Here is a 20,424-nt window from a genome sequence, read left to right as displayed (position 1 = left end):
GACATCTGATTGGGGAAGAGTTTAGATAGGCGGAACCTAGATCTTTATCTGGAAGCTAATTGGACGTTCGGAATGCCATTTCTCACAGCTCTTATCTGTTTGCGGAACCGCCGAGTGAGGCATCTTTTACGATACTGAAGCGAAGGGGAAAGTAATTTGGTCTGATACCGTCACGTAAGAGCTGCTATTTGCCGAGCTGTCATTGTGCTGGTGGCGTAATAACTCAACAATAGTATATGAGCGTTACATTAACGGTAGCAATCCGTGTAAAACACAATTAGTGGGCAGTCTGGTTGTGGTGTATTACATGGCTATGTGTGATAAGTGGGAGGAGTGGAATCATACAATAACATTCACGTGGACATAAAAACACTTCGCATCATCACGATATCCTATGATACAAGATTCCTTTCTGGAGAATGTTCCATCTTCAGAACACCAAATTCTATAGATTGTGTGAATATGATCCCATATCAGGCAATATATTTATAGACATAGGAGGAATTGTGCTTAATTGGAAAATAAACTATATAGGAAAAAAATAATTGTTTTAATGAAATACATTTTAGAGTCCAAAACATGCAATATTGTTTAAATGTGTAAGTATTTACACATTGAAAGAAAGCATACATGAAGCCCATGGAAGAGAACAGTTTACTGTTCTTACGATTTGCACACTTACTCCTTCTTGCTGTTATTCCGCCCCATTTGGTGGAAGCATAAGAAGGAGTCGTAAGCATAATGGTGGAGGGTTCAGGTAAAGGGATGTAATTCATTATGCAGTTTGTGCCTCCACCTGCCACTGGATTTAACTTCACAGAAATAAAATAGTCTGCTAATCTTAAACTAATTACCATCAATAACCGATTGAAAAACAAAAAAAGAAAAAAACAATTGTTAAATCGGAAACAAGCGCTAAGTAATTTTGATTAAACAAGGTAAGTGGCAGTTACTCTTTTAAACACAGGTAAAGAGTAAGGGCCAAGGCACCCAGTAGATGACACAAAGATGGATATGTAGACCATGATGCTAAACGTTTGTTGGATTGAAATCTTTCCTGACCTGGTCCCTGCTTCCCTTACACGTTGAGGAAGAGACAGCATATCCATGGGAAAATTCAGGTGTTGCTCTTACTCTTTGTATGGTACCTTTTTCCAAGAAGATCGGCAGCTCTTTAGATAGGTGTTATGCCCCAGATGGATAGGTCTCCACCTGAATCAACTGAAAGCTGAATAAAATATCCAGGAGATGTTATTAACACAGGGAACTTCTCAGACAGATGGCTTTCCATGACACAAAGAATTTCCCACAAGCTGTCAACATTACCTGACCTGGTCCAAATGTGAAGGATTTGCGAAAAAGCCTATATGCATATTGGTACAGGATGCATACTTTAGGGAAAGGTTAGTAAGTTGGTGTAAAGGTCAAAAGTAAAAGCTTCATAATAAATTAATAATAAAATATATGTTTATAAGAAGTTTCTGGGTTTTGCGGGAATATAAGGTACAAATAGATGCTTTTTTTGAGGCGCCAATGCAGTGCCCATGGCCACCTACTAGAATTCTGTACAGAAAAGCCGTGGGTGGCACCAGGGAAGAGCTGCTGAACAGGCTTTGTGACCGTGTGACAGGAAGAATGAGAAGCTGCTTGGATCTTCTTCATTGCTATTGCTGTCCAGATTGTGAGATGGACGAAGTGGCGGCGGAGGAGCTGAGAAAAGAACTGCTGTCTGTGGAGTTATCGTGTGAAGAGAATGAAGTTGTGAATAAAAAAATCCATGCATCATTAGAAGATAAGGACATCATGACGGTGATGTTAGAAGAAAGAAACAGACCTGGAAGAAAACCTAGGAAGATGGCTTCAAGCCAGAAGAGGCCAATTTCTTGGCCACCGAGAGGAAAAGGACAAACAAGAAGAAGAGGCATCCCCAGCAGATGGACCAAGGGTGCTGTCAGCGTAGAAGGTTAGGTAATGGATACCCAAAGCAGGAACAGTACGTATGCTGATAAGGAGGACACGGGTCAGGGCAGACAGCGACACTCTCGTAAACGGTATAACAGGCACGGATTAGGACAGGCGGTGACAATCTCGTAAACGGTATAACAGGCAGCAACAATCTCGTAAACGGTAAAACAGGCACGGGTTATGGCAGGCGACAAACATTCAAAGTCAGAAGACTGTCCAGGAGTCAAAATACCAGAGCTAACATATATATATATATATATAGAGATAAAGGTTCTAATTCGGATTTCTCACGAATCCGGTATCAAAATCGTGAGTGGTGGCAGACTACCTGGGGGGATACAGGCAGGATTTGGGGGTTAATTTGGTGTAATTTATGCCTTGTTAAGGGGTGAAGTTAGTAAATCCAGAGGCCTGGTGCTATTAACCCCTTCATGCCCACGCCCTCCACACAGTCACGGCTTGGCAAGTAGTCCTGACCGTGACAACAGGCATTAATGGAGCGGTACAGGAACAGGATACAGGTAAAAGGGACAGGAGGACAGCAGGACACAACCATAGGGGAGCTGGTATAACCAAGCAATGAGTGTTGTGCTTGGTGCATTTTTATGGTGCATTTTTATAGCGCTTTGGCGCAAACGGATGACATTTTGCGCGGCCTCACGCCTTTTCTCCTCCCTGTAGAGGGAGTAGGTGTACATGCTTTATTCCGTGCAGTAGGCGTGCATGTGTGTCAGTCCATCGAGACCTTTGCTGAAGCCTCGTGGTGGAGCCGCGTGCACACCCCTGGTCTCCCGCAGGTAAGACGCGGCGATGGTCGCGGCAGGTGCAGGTGGTCGGTACGGGCAGTGCCAAGTTCTGAGCAGCAGTAGAAGGCAACTCAGGAGGAGACATCGCAAGTACAAGGCAGAGCTGGTTCAACATCAGTCTGCAATTAAAGCAGATAATCTGCATACGCACAGGTGGAGAGCGTGCGCATTCACATGCTCCCAATGCATTCCTCCCTAGCATCTGGGTACACGATTAAACCCAGCCATGACCCATCTGTGCTACTGGCAAGCTTTCTTTCAAGGACAGACTAATGTCATCACGGAAAGAAGAGCCAAGTAGTTTGCTCTGCAGGTAGGCATATGAGCCCCCCTCCAGTGTCAAGAGTATGTGTGATGCAGAAACAAGCTGAAGAGCCCATCACTCCCCTCTTCTCCTTTTGCCATAGAACATCATACATATGTCTGTGGGAAAAGGAGGGGGAATCTGGAGGGAACTTGCAAAAGTTGCATGTTTGAGCAGAGGCAGCAGCAGTCGGGAGCTGTGTGCTGCTCTGTGTCAGGAAGGGGAGATACAGGAGCTCTATGCCCCATCCCATTATATCAAGATCCCAGTGTGTCAATGCTAAGAGGGAGGTAGAGGCCCAGACTGCAAGCTAATTCTCCAATGATCACAGAGGGTCCTGAGTCAGAAGTAAATTATGGAAGCCAAATCCTAGCATGATTAATGTTACAGAGGATACAGCAGTGTGCAGTACACTATCACATAATATTGTGGTCTGCGATCATATTCCCTGCTCTTGCATTTAGAATTTAGAGTCTATATATTCCATGTGCAGTATCTGATCTCTTGTTATTCTGATTGGTTCCCATCTGCTTACAAACCCTTCTCTATATCTCCTGGTTATAAGCTACGGCTTCGTCTTAAACTAACCAGCTGTTATCAAGATTGCATGGGTTTGGTAAACATTTGGATTTATGAACCCAAAGCTTATCTGGCTTTGAGTGTTTTTCATAATTGTCATAATAAACAGTTGGCATGTTCTTTCCAAAGAAAAAGTTAAAAATAAATAACTTGAAGTGCTGATAAGAACTTTGCAGGGTTCCTTATTTCATACATGTGCCAAGAAAATTCTTCTTTATGACAACATTGTCCCTAATAATAAACAGGCATTTAGAAAAGCCAGATCTTAGTTAAAAACTTTCCTTAATCACCATAGGAAAAGAAAATGAGGTAGTTTAGTAGCATTGGTGATTTGGCGCTGAGGTTAAGTTAGGTACAAGTAAAGTTCTACAATGTACGCCGTGGAAGTCAATATTTTAAAAGCTTTGTACTGTGATGCTCACCTTAACAATACTTACAGTGCATAAAAAGTGTTGGGGATTCTTCATCCCATACTTAATACAACTGCAATAAAACAAATGTACAACAAATACAGCTTGCCCCAGAAATAATCGCGATTGAAAACATAGTCTTCATAAATGTAAAATCAAAATACAATAACAAAAAAAAAAAACAACCCAACAAATACAAAAGAAAAAAGGCAAATAATAAGTTCATTAACATGCACTTGGACAAATACTTCAATAATAAGTATCAAAATCCCGATGATTGACATGCTGTCTATTGGAAGCCATCTTTAAATTTTGGTGTTTCTATATGCGACATCACTGTCTGTTAAGATACCCAAGTTATCTATACAGTCAGGATATTATTTAAAAAATACAGATAAGGTCATATGATGCCCAGATCATTTTGTGTAATACAGAGCATACCTATTAGGCAATATTTGAGAGCAAGGCGTAATTATACAAACATATCAGATTGTTTTTAAAAACACAGACAGCCTGAGAGTGTATGTCATACATACTGTACAAAGATATTGAATGTTCTGATAATAGCATATCTTGTATAGTTACATATGCATATGATATGCATATGATGCTGGTTGGGATTCGGTTAAACAGATCGTGAACCATTCCTGGCCCACTCTATTGTCAGATCCATATCTAAAGGAATATCTAATGTCTTGTCTCCTATACTTAGGATCACCTATCGTAGGGAAAAAAATCTGTGCGATTTAGTTCTTTAATATGCATTCAGCGTTTATGGAGGTTTCAGGGATATTAGACTATCCCTTAAAATGGGTCTTTATAAAAAGCCAACTATATCACCAAACCTAGTTGCTGAAACGTACTGGAAGGTGCATATCAAAACAGACAAGACTACTTAAAAACAACTTTAGTTATACTTTATCTAAAACTTTTAATATGTCGTTTTAAAAAAATCTTTTTTCAAACAGAAGTTTACAATTGGATTTCATATAATATATGGTGTTTTTAGAGGTTGCAGAGGATTGAGAATATATTAGGAGACTTAGAGTGATGATATAGAATACAGATTAATTTACTGTTCATACATAACATTGTATATATGTGTCTGTATATAAATGGGTCCTGCACCAAAGCTTTCATTTTGTTTTGAACATTGATTTGTTAATATGATCCTTTTTTTTTTTTACTATAAATATATGTCCATACATCAGTTGGGAAGCGGTGATGACATGAGGTTAATGCACTGCAGTCAGAGAGTTAATCATAAATTGCTACTACAAACTGGAACCCTAAATCAGGAGCTGATCAATATGCCTGGCTACTCCAATGGCTCTGGGGTAGCTCTGCCCTTCGCCCTCAGAGGAGTTGCACTGTAGAGCAGAGGTAAGGGGTGAATGCCCTTTTTGCCCACGTACAACCCAGTCCCTCTCCCACTTATAACCTTTGTCTTTATGAGTTTGCTTTAATCGCCTCCTGTGGACATCATGAATCTCTTCTCTCTGTTTTCCCTGCTTGTTATCCTGGTTGTTACACAGGCCAAACACGTGAGTGCAAACAGTCTGGGGTTTATTAAGTTTCCTCTAAAAAAAAACAACCCAAAATTAGATAAGAACGGTCATTTTTAGATTTTAAAGTAATTTTTTTGATATGGTGTGAATAACACTGAGAAGGAGATTACACAGAAGTTACAGGCAAGACTTATCGAACTGTGTTTAACCATGTGAGTAATGAGCAATAGATACCAAAGTGCGGTTTTCCACTGTATTATATGTAAAGATCTTAAATAGTTTGCCGTAGATTTGTGTATTGTAGACAGTCGCTAGCAGAATACCACTTACCAAGCACGACGCTGGGTGTTTCACCAAAGAAGAAATTAAAATTGATTTATCCTTGCTTTTGTCCTGGCCTGTTTGCAAATAATATTCTGCCATCTCACCGGAACAAAAAGCAACAGTGTTTCTATATTTGCTTTGATTGTTTACTTTAAACTTTAAATGGGACATTCTATGTTTTATTTACCATACAGAAACCCAAAGAAAAGAAACATGAGTCTGCACTTGGTGAGACATAACATTATTTGGCAATATACATCCTCTGTCCTCTGTGTCTTAGTATATCAGTGTCTAAGAATCCATTGTCCATACACAGTTCTAACAGAGAGTGGGGAGCTGTGTCACTTTCCATTCATTTATGGCCGTATGGTATACAGATCTTGTATCAGAAGAGGGAAGCATGGACCTAAACCGTGGTAAGGCTGCATGTTGAACACTATATAGGTTATGTACACAAAATGTTTTCCTTCCTCTTTCTATTGTCTTCTGCCGCTTTGTCTCCTTCTCCCTCTATTTTTTTCTCTTCCTCTTTCCTCTTCTTTCTTTCCCATCTTTTCTTTTGTCTATCTTTCTTTTTTTTCTCTCTCTCTCTCTTCCTGTTTTCCTATGTTTCTTCCATTTTCTTTTATCTCTCTCCCTCTTACTTCCTTTATCTTTATTTTCTCTTTGATCTTTCTTCTCTCCTATCACTTCTCTCTCTTTTTCTCTCTCTATGTGTTTTTGGATTATCCTTTCAAACACAACATTGTCCAACAGACCTCGGCCTCTCTGCAGGAAACATAATCAGTGAACTCCTCTCCTTTGGGTAACATGATTCTGACATCTTTAGAAGAGGATAGGCAGGGGTGTAACTAGAAATCAAAAGGCCCCTGGGCAATTTTCACATTAAACTAATTAAATAAAAGTCATATACTGGTATTAGCATTAGGAATTAGTTTTGGACTTTTATTGGCAGGATAGGCTATATTATACCATCTCATTGTTTGACTATGCCTTTTTGACAACTATGTTTCTTAGGTGCTCTCTCACTCGGAATTATGATCTAGACCAACGTTGGTCATATTGTATTGAGAAGCACAAAGTGACAGGTACCAAAATTTTCTCAAATTTCTCATTGTTAATGTGTTACATTCGACATGCTTTCCTTGTTTTTAAATGTCTTAAAGTGCACGTCAACCAAACGTCTAAATGCATGTAATAGTACATATTATTTAATAAATGTGGGATTTATAGTTTGTCCCATATACCATTACCCAGCTGCTTTTCAACTTTGTGCTTGTGGCTTCCCTACTCAAAGCAGGGCCATTCATCAACAGACTACAGGAGTACTTGGATGTCTGTGTCTCTACAGTGCCCTGTGTAGCTGGAAGGTGGGCAGTGAAATATACCCCCCTCAAATGAATGACCTTAGTTGCTCCCACACACACTCACTATACCACCATACACTTACACCCCCACACTCACTCTAACACCATACACTAATGCACACACTCACTTTAACATCATACAATTACATACCCACACTCTCTCTCCCACCCTCTCTTTCCCTCTCCCATGCTCCACTAACCCTAGGTTAACCCCTGACACACTTTCACACTATACATTAATAACTAGACACAATATGGTAATACGCCCACACATTCTAACAGCATATACTGACACACACACATGCTAACGACATACACTAACACCATATACATACACAAACTCTCTAACTGCATACACATTCATGCACACACGCTCTCCTTCTCTCCCTCAAACAGTTCTCTCTCTCCCCATCATAGTTTCCCTCTCCCTAAGCTCTCGCCCCTTTCAAAGTCCTCATTCTGCATCAGCTGCCCCTATTTCACAGCCCCAAATCGTCCTATCTCTTTCCCAATCCCACAGCTTTCCCTCCCTCTTACATCATGTGGAGTCCTTTCTTCATGCAGCTCGCATTGTCATGGATAACATGTGTTATGTGTATTGCATGAGTTTCATTGCAACCATAAACCTGGCTTACTTCTTAGATTCTGTCTTTACAAATTCTGTATTCCCAGACCACTGTGAGGATGATGATCCATGTGAACCCAGAGGTGTTTGTGAGAGCAAGTTAAAAGGTTACCATTGTGTATGCAAAGAACCCTATACAGGTCGCCACTGCCAAATAGGTGAGACTTAACAGCTAAAGCGCATCTTACTTGCTTTATTAAATATAATTGGGTCAATTCACTAAAGGAGTTTTCAGGAAAGTTGAGCATTTCAGCATTATTCTATGCTTTATGAATGGCTCACCCAGGTAAGCCTCTTCCAAGAAGGGCTATGCATTATACAGGGCCAGTTTAACCCTTCCAGCAAGACAAGCTCATTGAACTTTGGATCTTGTGAAGTGTTCAGCTCACCTGTAAACTTGTTCAGAAAATATACCTCTAAGTAAACTTATTACAATGAAAAATGTATAATTATGTAAATCACCTTCATAATACAGCATCTGAAACTTAATTTTTTATTGGTGCTGAACACCCAAATGTTTCCTAAAAATAATTATTTAATCCTGAAAAACTTTAACTCTGTGAACATGGATGTGGCATGTGAAAAAAGGCACGAATTGGCTGTTGCCATAGAAACTGCAAAAATGCCTAAAAAAGTTCCTCTGTAGTTTTTATGTGACCTTTAGGGAAAAGAATAAAATCACGGATCTGATAGGTGAATTTTTTGCTTGGCATTCTATAGAGTGCAATTAATGTAATGAAACAGTTTTTTAAATGAAGTCCATATGAGAAGCCAAGGGACAAACAATTAATGAGCGGGGTTGATTGTCTAGAGTAAAAGGTAAAACATTTTCTTGGGCTAGCCTGCTCGTTCACTCACATCCCAAACATTCACAGTTGTGATGTAGGCTGAGTGTCACACTCCAATCCAGTTCAACTGAAACTCTTATTAGGCTGTTCCTAAACAATTCTTCTTCCTCTTCCTTTAGATAAGTGTTTTGATGAAAAACTTCAACAGTACTTTGAGCCTAAAGAGAAATGGCTGAGATACACACCTCCCATCCTAGAGGAATGTACATGTGGTCATAAGGGGAGCATTTGTAAGCCAACAAAAGGGAAAGGTAACTGAAAATAGTTTTATGATGCTTCCTTATTGCCTCGTTCATTGCTTGTATTATATTATGTGCTCTGGTTTTGCAGCTTGTGCCATAAACCCATGCCTCAATGGAGGGCACTGCATTCAAGATAAGAGGACCACAGTGTGCGGCTGTGTCCAGGGACATATAGGCCCTCACTGTGAAATACGTAAGTTTTGACATATACTAGGAATCAGTTGTTCTTTATTTTTTTTTTAAGAAATTAGCTCTGTAAGTAGCAGAAACTGAAAAGCCATGCCAAAAGAGCATGCAGATTGTCTGGTTAAAAATACAATTAAATAATAAAAAAAAATACTGGGTACTGTCTCACTTGGAAAAAAGAAGTGACTTTTAAATATATGTATATGGCAAATAGATATGATGTGATGGAACTGGATAGTACATTCAAAGAAGCTGGGAAAAACCCAAATACTGGAATTAGGGTTGCTGGAGAATGTGCATTTGTGAACATGTCTATTGCTAAATGCAGCTTTTGGAAACATTATTGCTAGTACTACTGAATGCCCAAACTGTCATGGAAATTATTTTGAGAACGGATGAGGAAATATCTTTTTTCAGGTCCCAGTGAAATATGTTACAGCGGAAATGGAACCAGCTACAGGGGCACTGCCAGTGTAACAGTGACAGGACTATCCTGCTTGCCTTGGGACTCTGATATAATTCATCACGAGGTTTCCCTTTACAGTGGCTTTAAAGCAAAGGACTATGGCATTGGACCACATCCATATTGCAGGTACTTATTAGAATAAATTATATTCTTTAAAGTTTTTCTTCCTACCTCCTATTCATGGTCATTAGTTGCTTGGGAACAGTCCGCTTGGCTTTCACAACTGTGATAAGCCCGTCTTACTCCAGGAGTCATTTTTAAAATGTTACTATAATAACTAGTAGATGTTACTTTAGGGAAACACATTACCTACGGATCTACTCTGTGTGTTGTAGGAATCCTGATGGAGATACACAGCCTTGGTGCTTCATACTAATTAAAGAGAGACTGAGTTGGGAACATTGTCTCATCCCAAAGTGCAATGCGATCACAGGTACAATACACACTGGTAACAGATACAATTATAAACAAAATGAAAGCTGGAAAACATTGATATATTCGACTTTAGTGGCAGAACAATAATAATTGTAGGGACACCTAAAACCACACCGGGAATACCTCCATATGTAGTGTTTTGCAAGTGTTATTTGTCATGTACGGGTATCTATAGTTAGTACGCCAGAAGGGACCGACGGGGGAGAAAGGGGAGTGAGGACTCAAGAGTGTCATCAGAGGCCCGATCTTGCTGCTTCCTAGCCACAAGACAAAACTGGCATGAACACCCTATGAACAGAAGTCTCCTGCTTGTTTTTAGACTGTGTGTATATAACACCATTTTCTAATTGCATTGTATGGGAAGGACATGGTATATCTCCATGTGAATACTAAACTTCTGCTGTGTTTTCCCAGCTAGCACTTTACAACCACAGACCAGTAAACCAGAAACCCCTTCTCTAGGACCAACCTCTTCAACCAGCAGATATGATCCCCCACAAAATGCAACCCCCAAGATGGACAGAAGCAGAGGCATGCCAACAAGCTGTGAGAAGAAGTTTCAGAAAACTCCTTCTATAACCCCACGCATTGTAGGGGGACTCGTTGCGCTTCCTGCATCCCATCCTTATGTAGCAGCTCTGTATATCAGCAGTCACTTCTGTGGTGGGTCACTCATCTCCTCTTGCTGGATTCTAACTGCAGCTCATTGTTTAGAACAACGGTGAGGATCTTCTGTCTATATCTGAGGTAGCATGGATATACACTAGAGCCAAATGTGTAAGCCATATGACTTTTATATAGTACTATGTCAACTTGCTATAACTATAACTGGATAGTTCTGTGAGTTGCCAAGTTCAGAAGATGACATTAAGAACGTACAGTCAGTGGCGTTTGAGGAGTCAAATCGATCCAGCCTCATAAGTATTCATGTTGTAGATAATCCATTCCCAAACTCTGTTTATATAACTCTTCACATTGTGTTGCTTGGCATACCATATTTAATAGCTGCTATAAGATTTGGGCAGATTTGTCAAGGTGATAAATCGGAGCGCTTTCATTAGATTTTGTTTTCATTTTTGAACATAGTGCTGCTTCTTACTCTACTTAGCAGTCGAGCCCTGGGAAGTGGAGTGGGGGCACAATTGCCCACTATGGGCTGCTCAGGATTTAAGACTTTATGCCTTTTTGTGTTTTAGTACACATAGATGCAATGACATATACTGGACCCTTTATGTTCAGCTTTTATGCGCTCCCTTTCCGTAAACATATTTTGAGATGGACAGGATAATGTTCATTGAGTGTATTGTCTGCCAAATGTGTTTTTTGGCTTTTTGTCAATGGGCCACTTGGATGGGCGGAACAAGCCCAGTCCTCCTCTGCTGTTTAGAAGCTACAAGCAAGTGGAATATTAGAACACTTTTTGAATTTCCTCAGAGCAGTCAGCAAAAGGGAACTTTGAAAAAATAACATCATCAGAATCTGCAAAACTGCGGCTCTTCTTTCAACTGAAGAGAAGAAGACAATCTTTTAAATGTTACTTCTCCCAAAGGAGAACTAAGCAGAATGCTGTTCAAAAGTGAAAGCATTTTAAATTCATATTTTCATTTTGAACGATTAATATTACATAAACCACTACATTGTATCTGAAGTAAATTATAACTTCCATTATCCACGTAAAACAGACAATAAAACAACAGAGACCTCAGGTATTATCACATTCTAAACTATACAATGGAGCACAGCATCCGAGGAAGCTCATTTTAATTTTTCATTTATTGTTATTCGTTATTATACTTAAATCTTTGTTACCCTTTTAGGCTCTTCTCAATGTTTTCCCAGAGTGCTACATATTTAAACCTATTGAATAGTAAACAGTACTGTCCATTACTAAATCACAACTTGGCACGCAAATGATTATTTTGAATATACTCCTCAACATTTCTGAATAGTACATTTAATTGTTTTTAAAAATATTTTTGTAGGCCAAATGTGAAGGAGATCACTGTGGTATTAGGGCAGAGCTTGTTCAACACAACAGACACACGGACAAGGACATTCCAAGTGGAGAGATATATCCTCCATGAGAAGTATAGTGAAGATACCTTTCAGCATGATCTCGGTAAGACGCGAGAATTGAATGTGCTCTTGTTTATTTAAAGTGCTTCTGGTACACATTTTGGAAGGTGGTCTTATCGCCATAGACATATGCAGAATGTTTCTGCTGATTAGACGATGCCATTGGTTGCTATGGTGATAAAACCACTTTTCAGCAGAATCACTTAACATATGTAAGCCCCAATGTTCAAATGATTAAGCTGCACAGCCATCTTTTCATGTTATTCAGATGTTCTGCTATAGTCAGTACGTAGCTCATTCTTTGTTGCTACAAGCCCAATTTCTGCACCCCACTTGACTCACTCTTACTTCCTTCTCACAGGCAATTATATACCGTAATTATCAAATTATGGTGGGCCATAACCCAGTGAATTCATAAAAAACATTGGATTTGCTTAATCCAATTGCAGTGGTATTAGGTACAAGAACAATTCCAACTGAATGGGCTCACTTCATATTTTTAGGTATAGAATTTAGAATTTTTGCACAAGACCCCATGAAAGATTCTGCCAAGCCCCTTCAGAGACACCTGTGCAAATGATGTTCCAAGTTATACAATTTTCACCATGCGCTTTTCTTCTCTCCAAGCTCTTGTGAGGCTGAAGTCAACAACAGATGCCTGTGCTGAATTCACACAATTTGTGCAACCTATTTGTCTTCCTCAAAATGTGGCTGACAGAGTGAAGCAATGTACAGTGGTCGGGTGGGGCCACCAGTACCATGGTAAGGAGATACCAGAACTAATAGTAAGACTATAAAGCAAGTAATGACTAAAGTCAGTACATTTTGTACTTCCACAATTAAGTGATCATTTCTTCATACATTTCTATCCTCAGGGGCGGATGAATATGCATTATTCCTTCAGGAAGCCCTTATACCAATAATCCCTAACACACAATGCCAGTCTCCTGCTGTTCATGGTAATAAAATGCTGTCGGGGATGATGTGCGCTGGTGTCATGGCAGGAGGGGTCGATGCATGCCAGGTGAGCTCATTGTCATCATGAGACCATAGAGAGGATGCATGGGTTCTTTAAATGCTCTGAGCTAAGGGCTTACTTCAATACATCTGCTAACATTTTTCACCTTTTAGCAACAGATGCAATTTATAAGGATATTGGGAGAATATTTTGCGTTTACTTAAATGATGATTTTTTAACTGAGTGTGTGGATAACTGTTACCCGAGTGGGTATGTTTGCTCGTGGGAGGTATTCTGATATTTAGCTTGCTCAGTGGCTCCTAGCCATGGTTGGAGTATCCTGTGTGATCAGCAGTGTCATTCTTCTAACTAGAAGGAGATGTTTCTAGTGCTATAAGAAAATAGGCAGGGTGCAGCTGCATATGAGCTCCCTAGTTTTCAGCTGTAAGATATGGTGAGGTCTTCTGTTTTAACTTTTCCCATTTCCACTGCTTGTCTGTCCTGAAATCTCCCTGTCTGCACAGACAGTCTATCAGAAGAAAGTTTATCAGGGAACAGGCAGTGACAATGGTGGTGCTATCACATAAACAGACCACCATTGACAATTGTGACAAACATTTATCGTGACAGTACATCTGTACATATGTGTTTAATTAATCTGTAAATAAATGTAAATAGATACACCATTTAGTACTGCGGTAGCCCAGAACTTTGACAGAGTTAATTCCGGTAAAAAAGTTGTTGCCATGAAAACTTAAAAGGTATTGTGACAGGCCTCCCTTTTCCTTGGGATTTTTGTCAAGGATCTTGGCTGTAACCACAGTCTTCTAGGGTAAATGAAGTCCAGGACACATCCAGCTCAGCTTCAATGTTTATTTTAAAGGAATAAACAGCAGCCGTTTATAAGTAGCACAGGATAACAGTCTTTGTTTGAGCACTTGCTTAGTAAAAACAGCTCCAAACATTCACAAGTTATCATCAAAAATGGTTTTAAGAGAGAACCCACTCCTCAGTTCTTCAGCTCTCCCAGCTGGAATAACACTGGTCTCTCTCTCTGAATCAGGCTCAATCCCTTTAACCTTCTGGCTGCTAATTAATCAGCCACAGGTGAGCTGTTACTTAGTCCACACCTGTGGAGCTCCTGTCCAGAATACAGGCTCTGGACTGGATCAAAACAGCAAGTAGTGCTGTTGGAGCACTGGCCCTCCCTGCTCTTCCAGATGCTCCGCCCCAGGGACCCTTACCATGTTTTGCAAACTGCCAGTAGTGCAGTTTGTAAATAAACAACATATTTCCCTGGGACATATTTTAACCCCTTAATGACAATTGCCGGTCCTGGCACGGCACGGAAAAGCATGTGCTTTACGACAATTGACGTGCCAGGACCGGCACGTCTTTAAACGGGTGCAGAAAGCGATCTACTATCGCTTTCTGCACCCAAAAAGCGTTGCTGAATGCCTCGACCTCGAGGCATTCAGCAACGCCGCGATCGGCACGAAGGGGCCATCTCTGGCCCCTCCACGGGGCGTCAACATCCGCCATACTTTGTATGGCGGCGGACGCCCGTTTTAAAAGCGTTTAGGAGGCGATCGACGATCGCCTCCTAAACTTAAATGGTGTCGCTGGAATGCCTCGATCAGGAGGCATCCAGCGACACCAAACACTAACCTTTTGATGGGCTGTGACCGCTCCGGAGAGCGGTCACAGCCGCAGCTGCCGGCAATCTTCGCCATCAAGGAAGATGGCCGCCGTCCTGTAACAGGAACCACAAATTTTAAAAGTTCGCTAGATAGTCCAGACCATCTAGAGAACTTTGGCTCCACTTGCAGGTTGAATACAGGTACTGCATTCACCATGCAAGTCAATGGAGCCCAGCTTTCTAATCACAGTGTGATTAGTAAAAATAAATTAAAAAATAAAATAAAATTTATAATAATTAGAAAAAAATAGTAAAAAAACAGTAAAATGTAAAAATCATTTCCCACTGATGTCACTATCAGGGGAACCTCCAAGTTGAAAAAAATGTTAAATTTAAAAAAAAAAAAAAAAAATAAAAAAAAAATATATATATATAAAATATATATTTTTGTGAGCAAGTCATAAAATTAGCATATTAGCTTAAAACAATTCTCGCATGGAAAGAGTTAAAATACTGGCATATTAAATGCCCGTGGGGTGTCTACTTTTAAAAAATGTATGATTTGATGGGGTAAATTGAATGGGCCAGGTTCAACAACGTCCCAATTAACACGGGGGGAAGGATGGCCACACATCTAATTTCCAATTAGAAAAATGCACACGTACCAAATGTGGCCTTTTAGTTCCCCCAAAAAATGACACACCCATGCATGTGGGGTATCACTGCACTCAGGAGATGTTGCTGAACACATTATGGGGTGTCGTGTGACAGCGGCATATACCAGGAGCTGTAAATTCATACATAAAGTAGGTGTGTGTGGGAAAAATACACACACAAAAATATTACTGCAAACTTTGAAAAAATGCTGGTGGTAAAATATGTGCATGCAAAGAGTTAAAATACCAGCATTTAAAATACCCTGTGGTGTCTAGTTTTGAAAAATATATGGTTTTGTTGGGCACACTGAAATGGCCCGGCTCAAAGATGTACCAAATAGGGCATGGGCAGTGGATCCCAAATGCCAAAGTTCAACATTGAAAAAAGCGCATGCCCCAAATGTGGCCCTTTTGCCCCAAAACAGCCAGGCAAAATCATTCATGTGAGGTATCGCTGTACTCAGGAGATGTTGCTGAACACATATTGGGGTGTTTTGTGATAGTGACATATACGAGAACATTTTAATTCATACCTGAATTAAAATGTGTGTGGAAAACCAAATGCAAAAAAATGACTACCACAAAGTTTGACAAAGACTGGTGGTAGATATGGTGCATGGAAAGAGTTAAAATACTAGCATTTGAAATACCCTGGGGTGTCTAGTTTTCAAAAATATATGGGTTTATTGGGCACACTGAAATGGCCCGGCTCAAAGATGTACCAAATAGGGCATGGGCAGTGGATCCCCAAATGCCAAAGTTCAACATTGAAAAATGCGCATGCCCCAAATGTGGCCCTTTTGCCCCCAAACAGCCAGGCAAAATCATTCATGTGGGGTATCGCTGCGCTCAGGAGATGTTGCTGAACACATATTGGGGTGTTTTGTGATAGTGACATAAACTAGAACATTTTAATTCATACCTGAAGTAAAATGTGTATGACAAAACAAATGCAAAAAAATGACTACCATAAAGTTTGACAAAGACTGGTGGTAGATATGGTGCATGGAAAGAGTTAAAATACTAGCATTTGGAATACCCTGGGCTGTCTAGTTTTCAAAAATATATGACTTGATGGGGTAAATTGCATTGGCCGGGTTCAAAGATACCCGAAATGGCACATGGGGGGAAGAATTACCAGATTTGGAAAAAATGGCTTTGAAATAGCAAAACGCTACCTGTACTTATTGCCCCATAATGGGTAGAAAAAAGCAAAAAAACATAAAAACATTGGGTATTTCTAAACTCAGGACAAATAGTAGAATCTATTTAGCAGGTTTTTTCATTACCTTTTATAGATGAGTAAAAGATTTTTCAACTAAAAGTTAGAAACAGTCATTTTTTTCTAAATTTTTCACCATATTTTATAATTTTTTTAATAGTAAATAATATGATACAATCAAAACAATGTCATCTAAAGAAAGCCCTTCTTGTCCTGAAAAAAACAATATCTAATGTGTGTGGGTTCAGTAAACGGGAAAGAAGAAAATTACAGCTAAACACAAGCAGCGCAGAAATGTTAAAAAGGCCATTGTCACAAAGGGTACAAAAAGTAAAATCAGCCTTTGTCTCGAAGGGGTTAAAGTAGGCTACTATTGACCAAGGCTGATCTAATATATCTGCCATCTATCACTATACCACACCTTTTGTCACAGTATCTTAAATGTTTCCATGTTGTTTTTATGTTATTCAACTTTCAGAAAAATAATAATTATAAGAATATATTAACAGATCTGTTATATTGACTTGCTCAACATACTAGTGTGCACAATCAAACAGAAACTAAACTTGCATATCTGGCTAACACTCACACAAAAACAAGCAAAGCAGAATAGCTTACTCTATAAAGAGTCCATGATGAGGGGCTTCTTACATTTTGTACAGAGGTAACATGAACAAAAGTATATCAGACTGATCCAGTTCATAAAGTCTAGACCTTTGACATGAGGCAAATTATAGGAAAGCCAACAAATCTCAGACTTATGTTTAAGCACTCATGTCAGTTTTCTATGATCATAAGGTCAAGGTTTGGATTAGTGGTGGGTCCTTCATCTCTTGATATCTCACTGGGAAAAGAGCCTCCTTTTCTAGTCACCTGACCTTTCTTTGAACACCTTCCACTCTACAGAACTCTGGCGAATACAACAATACAATACATGGGAGTTCCATGGAACAACAAAACTAAGTAGAAAAAAATGACAATTTGTCCTTAAACTCTCAGTAATCAAGTACATTTTGAGAGCATTAAGTGACCCCAGAATCCATGCATTAGCACGGGTCATTTTTTTCTCCTGCTTTTACAGTAGACAGTATTAAATCTAACCCTATGTTTGTAAATGTAAATGTGAGATGCCTTGGCTTGTGGTCTAATTTGTTGTAAACATGACAGTTCCCATACTGAGTAGGGAAATAACGATTATACCCTCCAGCAAAAGACATTAATGCATTATTCGGTTTTCCTTATTCTATGACAACCCTTTAGCTTCCAATAGAGATTTGACAGCTAAACCCCTCAAGCAGTGACCGACTAGGTCAAACTTGCATTTAATTCCACATAAGCACATCATTCACATAGTTTGTAAATAAAGTCATTTGAAAATCATTAAAGAGATATAGGATACAAAGGGTGAGGGGACGTGGAAATGAGGATGTTTAATTGTCAACTTTCAGTAGCATATCATACAGAAACAAATAATTTATTGCTAGATTTAAAATATAATTCCCACCTAAAGGAAAAAGGTTTAATAATAATATGGTGACGTGGCCCATGGTTGCAATGCTGAACCAAACCACCAGATGAATGAATTGAGAGCGTGCACAAGAATACTTTAAGTACTTATTAGAAAATGTCCTTCAACAAGTGTTTTAGCCAACAGTAAATAGTATTACAATTTATGATTGCTAATTTTATTACACATGTATGCCTTGATTACAATGTATCTTGTGTTGTATTTCCGTAGGGAGACTCTGGTGGTCCTCTTGTATGTGAGGTAGATGGAAAAATTGAGTTACATGGTATCGTAAGCTGGGGGTCTGGCTGCGGTGAGGAAAATAAGCCAGGAGTGTACACTGATGTGTCCAGCTATATTGACTGGATTCTAAAAAATCTTAACTGAGACCAGCGGATTTACCAGTTCCAAAGCTAGACGCCAGAAGCTTTCAACAAGAAACTGTGTGCCTTAAATTTTTGTGAAATTTGTTGATCAAGTATCATTCAGAAAACATGACAAGTGTTATTCATTTCACATCATATAATAATACCCTTGATATATATCCATTGTTTTGATGCAATTATTTGGTTTATGAAATCGGAGGATCACCCGCAAAAGGTGATGCATACATTTTGCTGCCAAAACATCATGTGTTGCGTAAATGTATCAAAAAACATTATGCTTACATCTGTCTTTCTTGTCTAGGTGAGCAGGTTGTTAATGCATTTCACTTAGTGGGACAGAAGGTAAAAATGTTTTTGATTAATGCATTTGCTAGCAATTTGGCTTGAACAATAAAGGTGACGTTCTTCAAATAAAGCATACCAAATATTAAGCCGTCTATGAATGATAGGTCCTATGACACGAGAACCTCACTGACCTTTATTATCACTAGGCACTTTATTACTTATGACATAATCAGTGCAATTTAAAAAAACAAAAACTTTTAATACAGATGTTATGTATAAAATTATTTCTGGTACAGTTTGAAAGCTGGTCTTATTGTTATAGCAATCAGTGGCATGATAGAGTCCTCAGGAACGTTTCATCAGTTGATATGGTGATAAGACTACTTATTCTCTAATCCCCTTTCCCCCTTTCTGACCACCACTTCCTATCTTGCTCTCACCTTGCCTCTCACTCATTCCCTTTCCTCCCAACATCCTCGCCTGACCTCAGCTCTCTCAGTCTTCAGAAATTTTCCACTGATTTACTCCCTCTGCTCTCTCCCATCTCAAACATGTCATGCCCTAACCGTGCTATGATTTCTAGTTCAAATATTGACAGGTTCTGTTAGAGGGTAAATTAAGCATTTTCTTTTTTGTAAATGAACATTTGATCCCTAAGATTACAACAGAAAATAAGGTCATTACATTTAGTCTGTTGTGCTTTTTTATTATTTACCGCTAACAACATTTTTCTCCGTAATAATTACATATAATTCATATAATGGGATCGTTTATCCTGCAGTACATCTGAGCAGGCCCGTCTAAAAACACTAATTCAACATAATTTGCATAACTGAGCACTTTTAAGTCAATTACATCTTGATATGCCACACCTTTATTTTTCAAAGATCTTTAATTTACATTATATTCTTAATTATACATATCTGATAAACTAAAAATAAAATACAAGAATAATGAGTCAATTTTTTTGTTAGTGGATGATTTATTTATGAGTTCATCTCATACAAATGAGTGGAATCAATATTAAATGAAACTGTGGCCTAGCTCTATGCATAAAAGCTTGGGTATGAGTATGTTGAGAAAAAAAGACCTTATGCCGGATATTTTTCCTTTTGTACAGAAAATGTAATTCATTTTGTAACTATATAAATCAATAGTAGTACTGCAGGGTAGTGTAGAGCTGGACATTTACCCAGCTCCCTATAGCAAACTGGGCAGCTGATCCTCACAACCACCCCTTTACATATACTGTATCATTTGCACCTATTATTTTAACCCTTCTCTAGAGTGACACATGCTCTTCAACTTGAAAGTCACACTTCAAGAGTGTTTCAAGGGACATACCAGACAAGGTTTAATAATCTACTGGAACACTGCCCTTAAACACACTTGCCCCTACACACACGTGTGCACTGCCCATATACAGTACATTGTCCTGACACACACACACACTGCCCTTATATACACCTACCCATACACACACATATACACATACACTGCCCTTACACAGACATATGCACTGCAAATATACATTACACACACATATGTACCACCCATATACACACAAATACACTGCCCATATACACAAACATAATGGGTCATACTTGCCCTTACAGCACCCCTTTCTCCC

At 39.2% G+C, this 20,424-nt stretch overlaps 1 protein-coding gene across 1 annotated transcript; it reads left to right on the top strand.

Moving 5' to 3' along the window:
- Positions 1–1,533: 1,533 nt before the first annotated feature.
- Positions 1,534–18,510, top strand: LOC149299418 (coagulation factor XII-like). Its single transcript, XM_089485987.1, has 8 exons — positions 1,534–1,963; positions 7,936–8,046; positions 8,856–8,987; positions 10,480–10,786; positions 12,048–12,184; positions 12,769–12,903; positions 13,017–13,165; positions 18,355–18,510. Exons 1-8 carry the CDS (start codon positions 1,534–1,536, stop codon positions 18,508–18,510), a joined length of 1,557 nt encoding a protein of 518 aa, XP_089342113.1.
- The last annotated feature ends 1,914 nt before the right edge of the window (positions 18,511–20,424 follow it).

Source organism: Sceloporus occidentalis, unplaced genomic scaffold, assembly GCF_023333645.1.
Source record: "Sceloporus occidentalis isolate IW3139 unplaced genomic scaffold, rSceOcc1.0.p SCAF_28, whole genome shotgun sequence".
Taxonomy (NCBI): Eukaryota; Metazoa; Chordata; class Lepidosauria; order Squamata; family Phrynosomatidae; genus Sceloporus; species Sceloporus occidentalis.
Note: the sequence above shows the minus strand (reverse complement) of the source record. Positions and strands in the feature narration are given on the sequence as shown.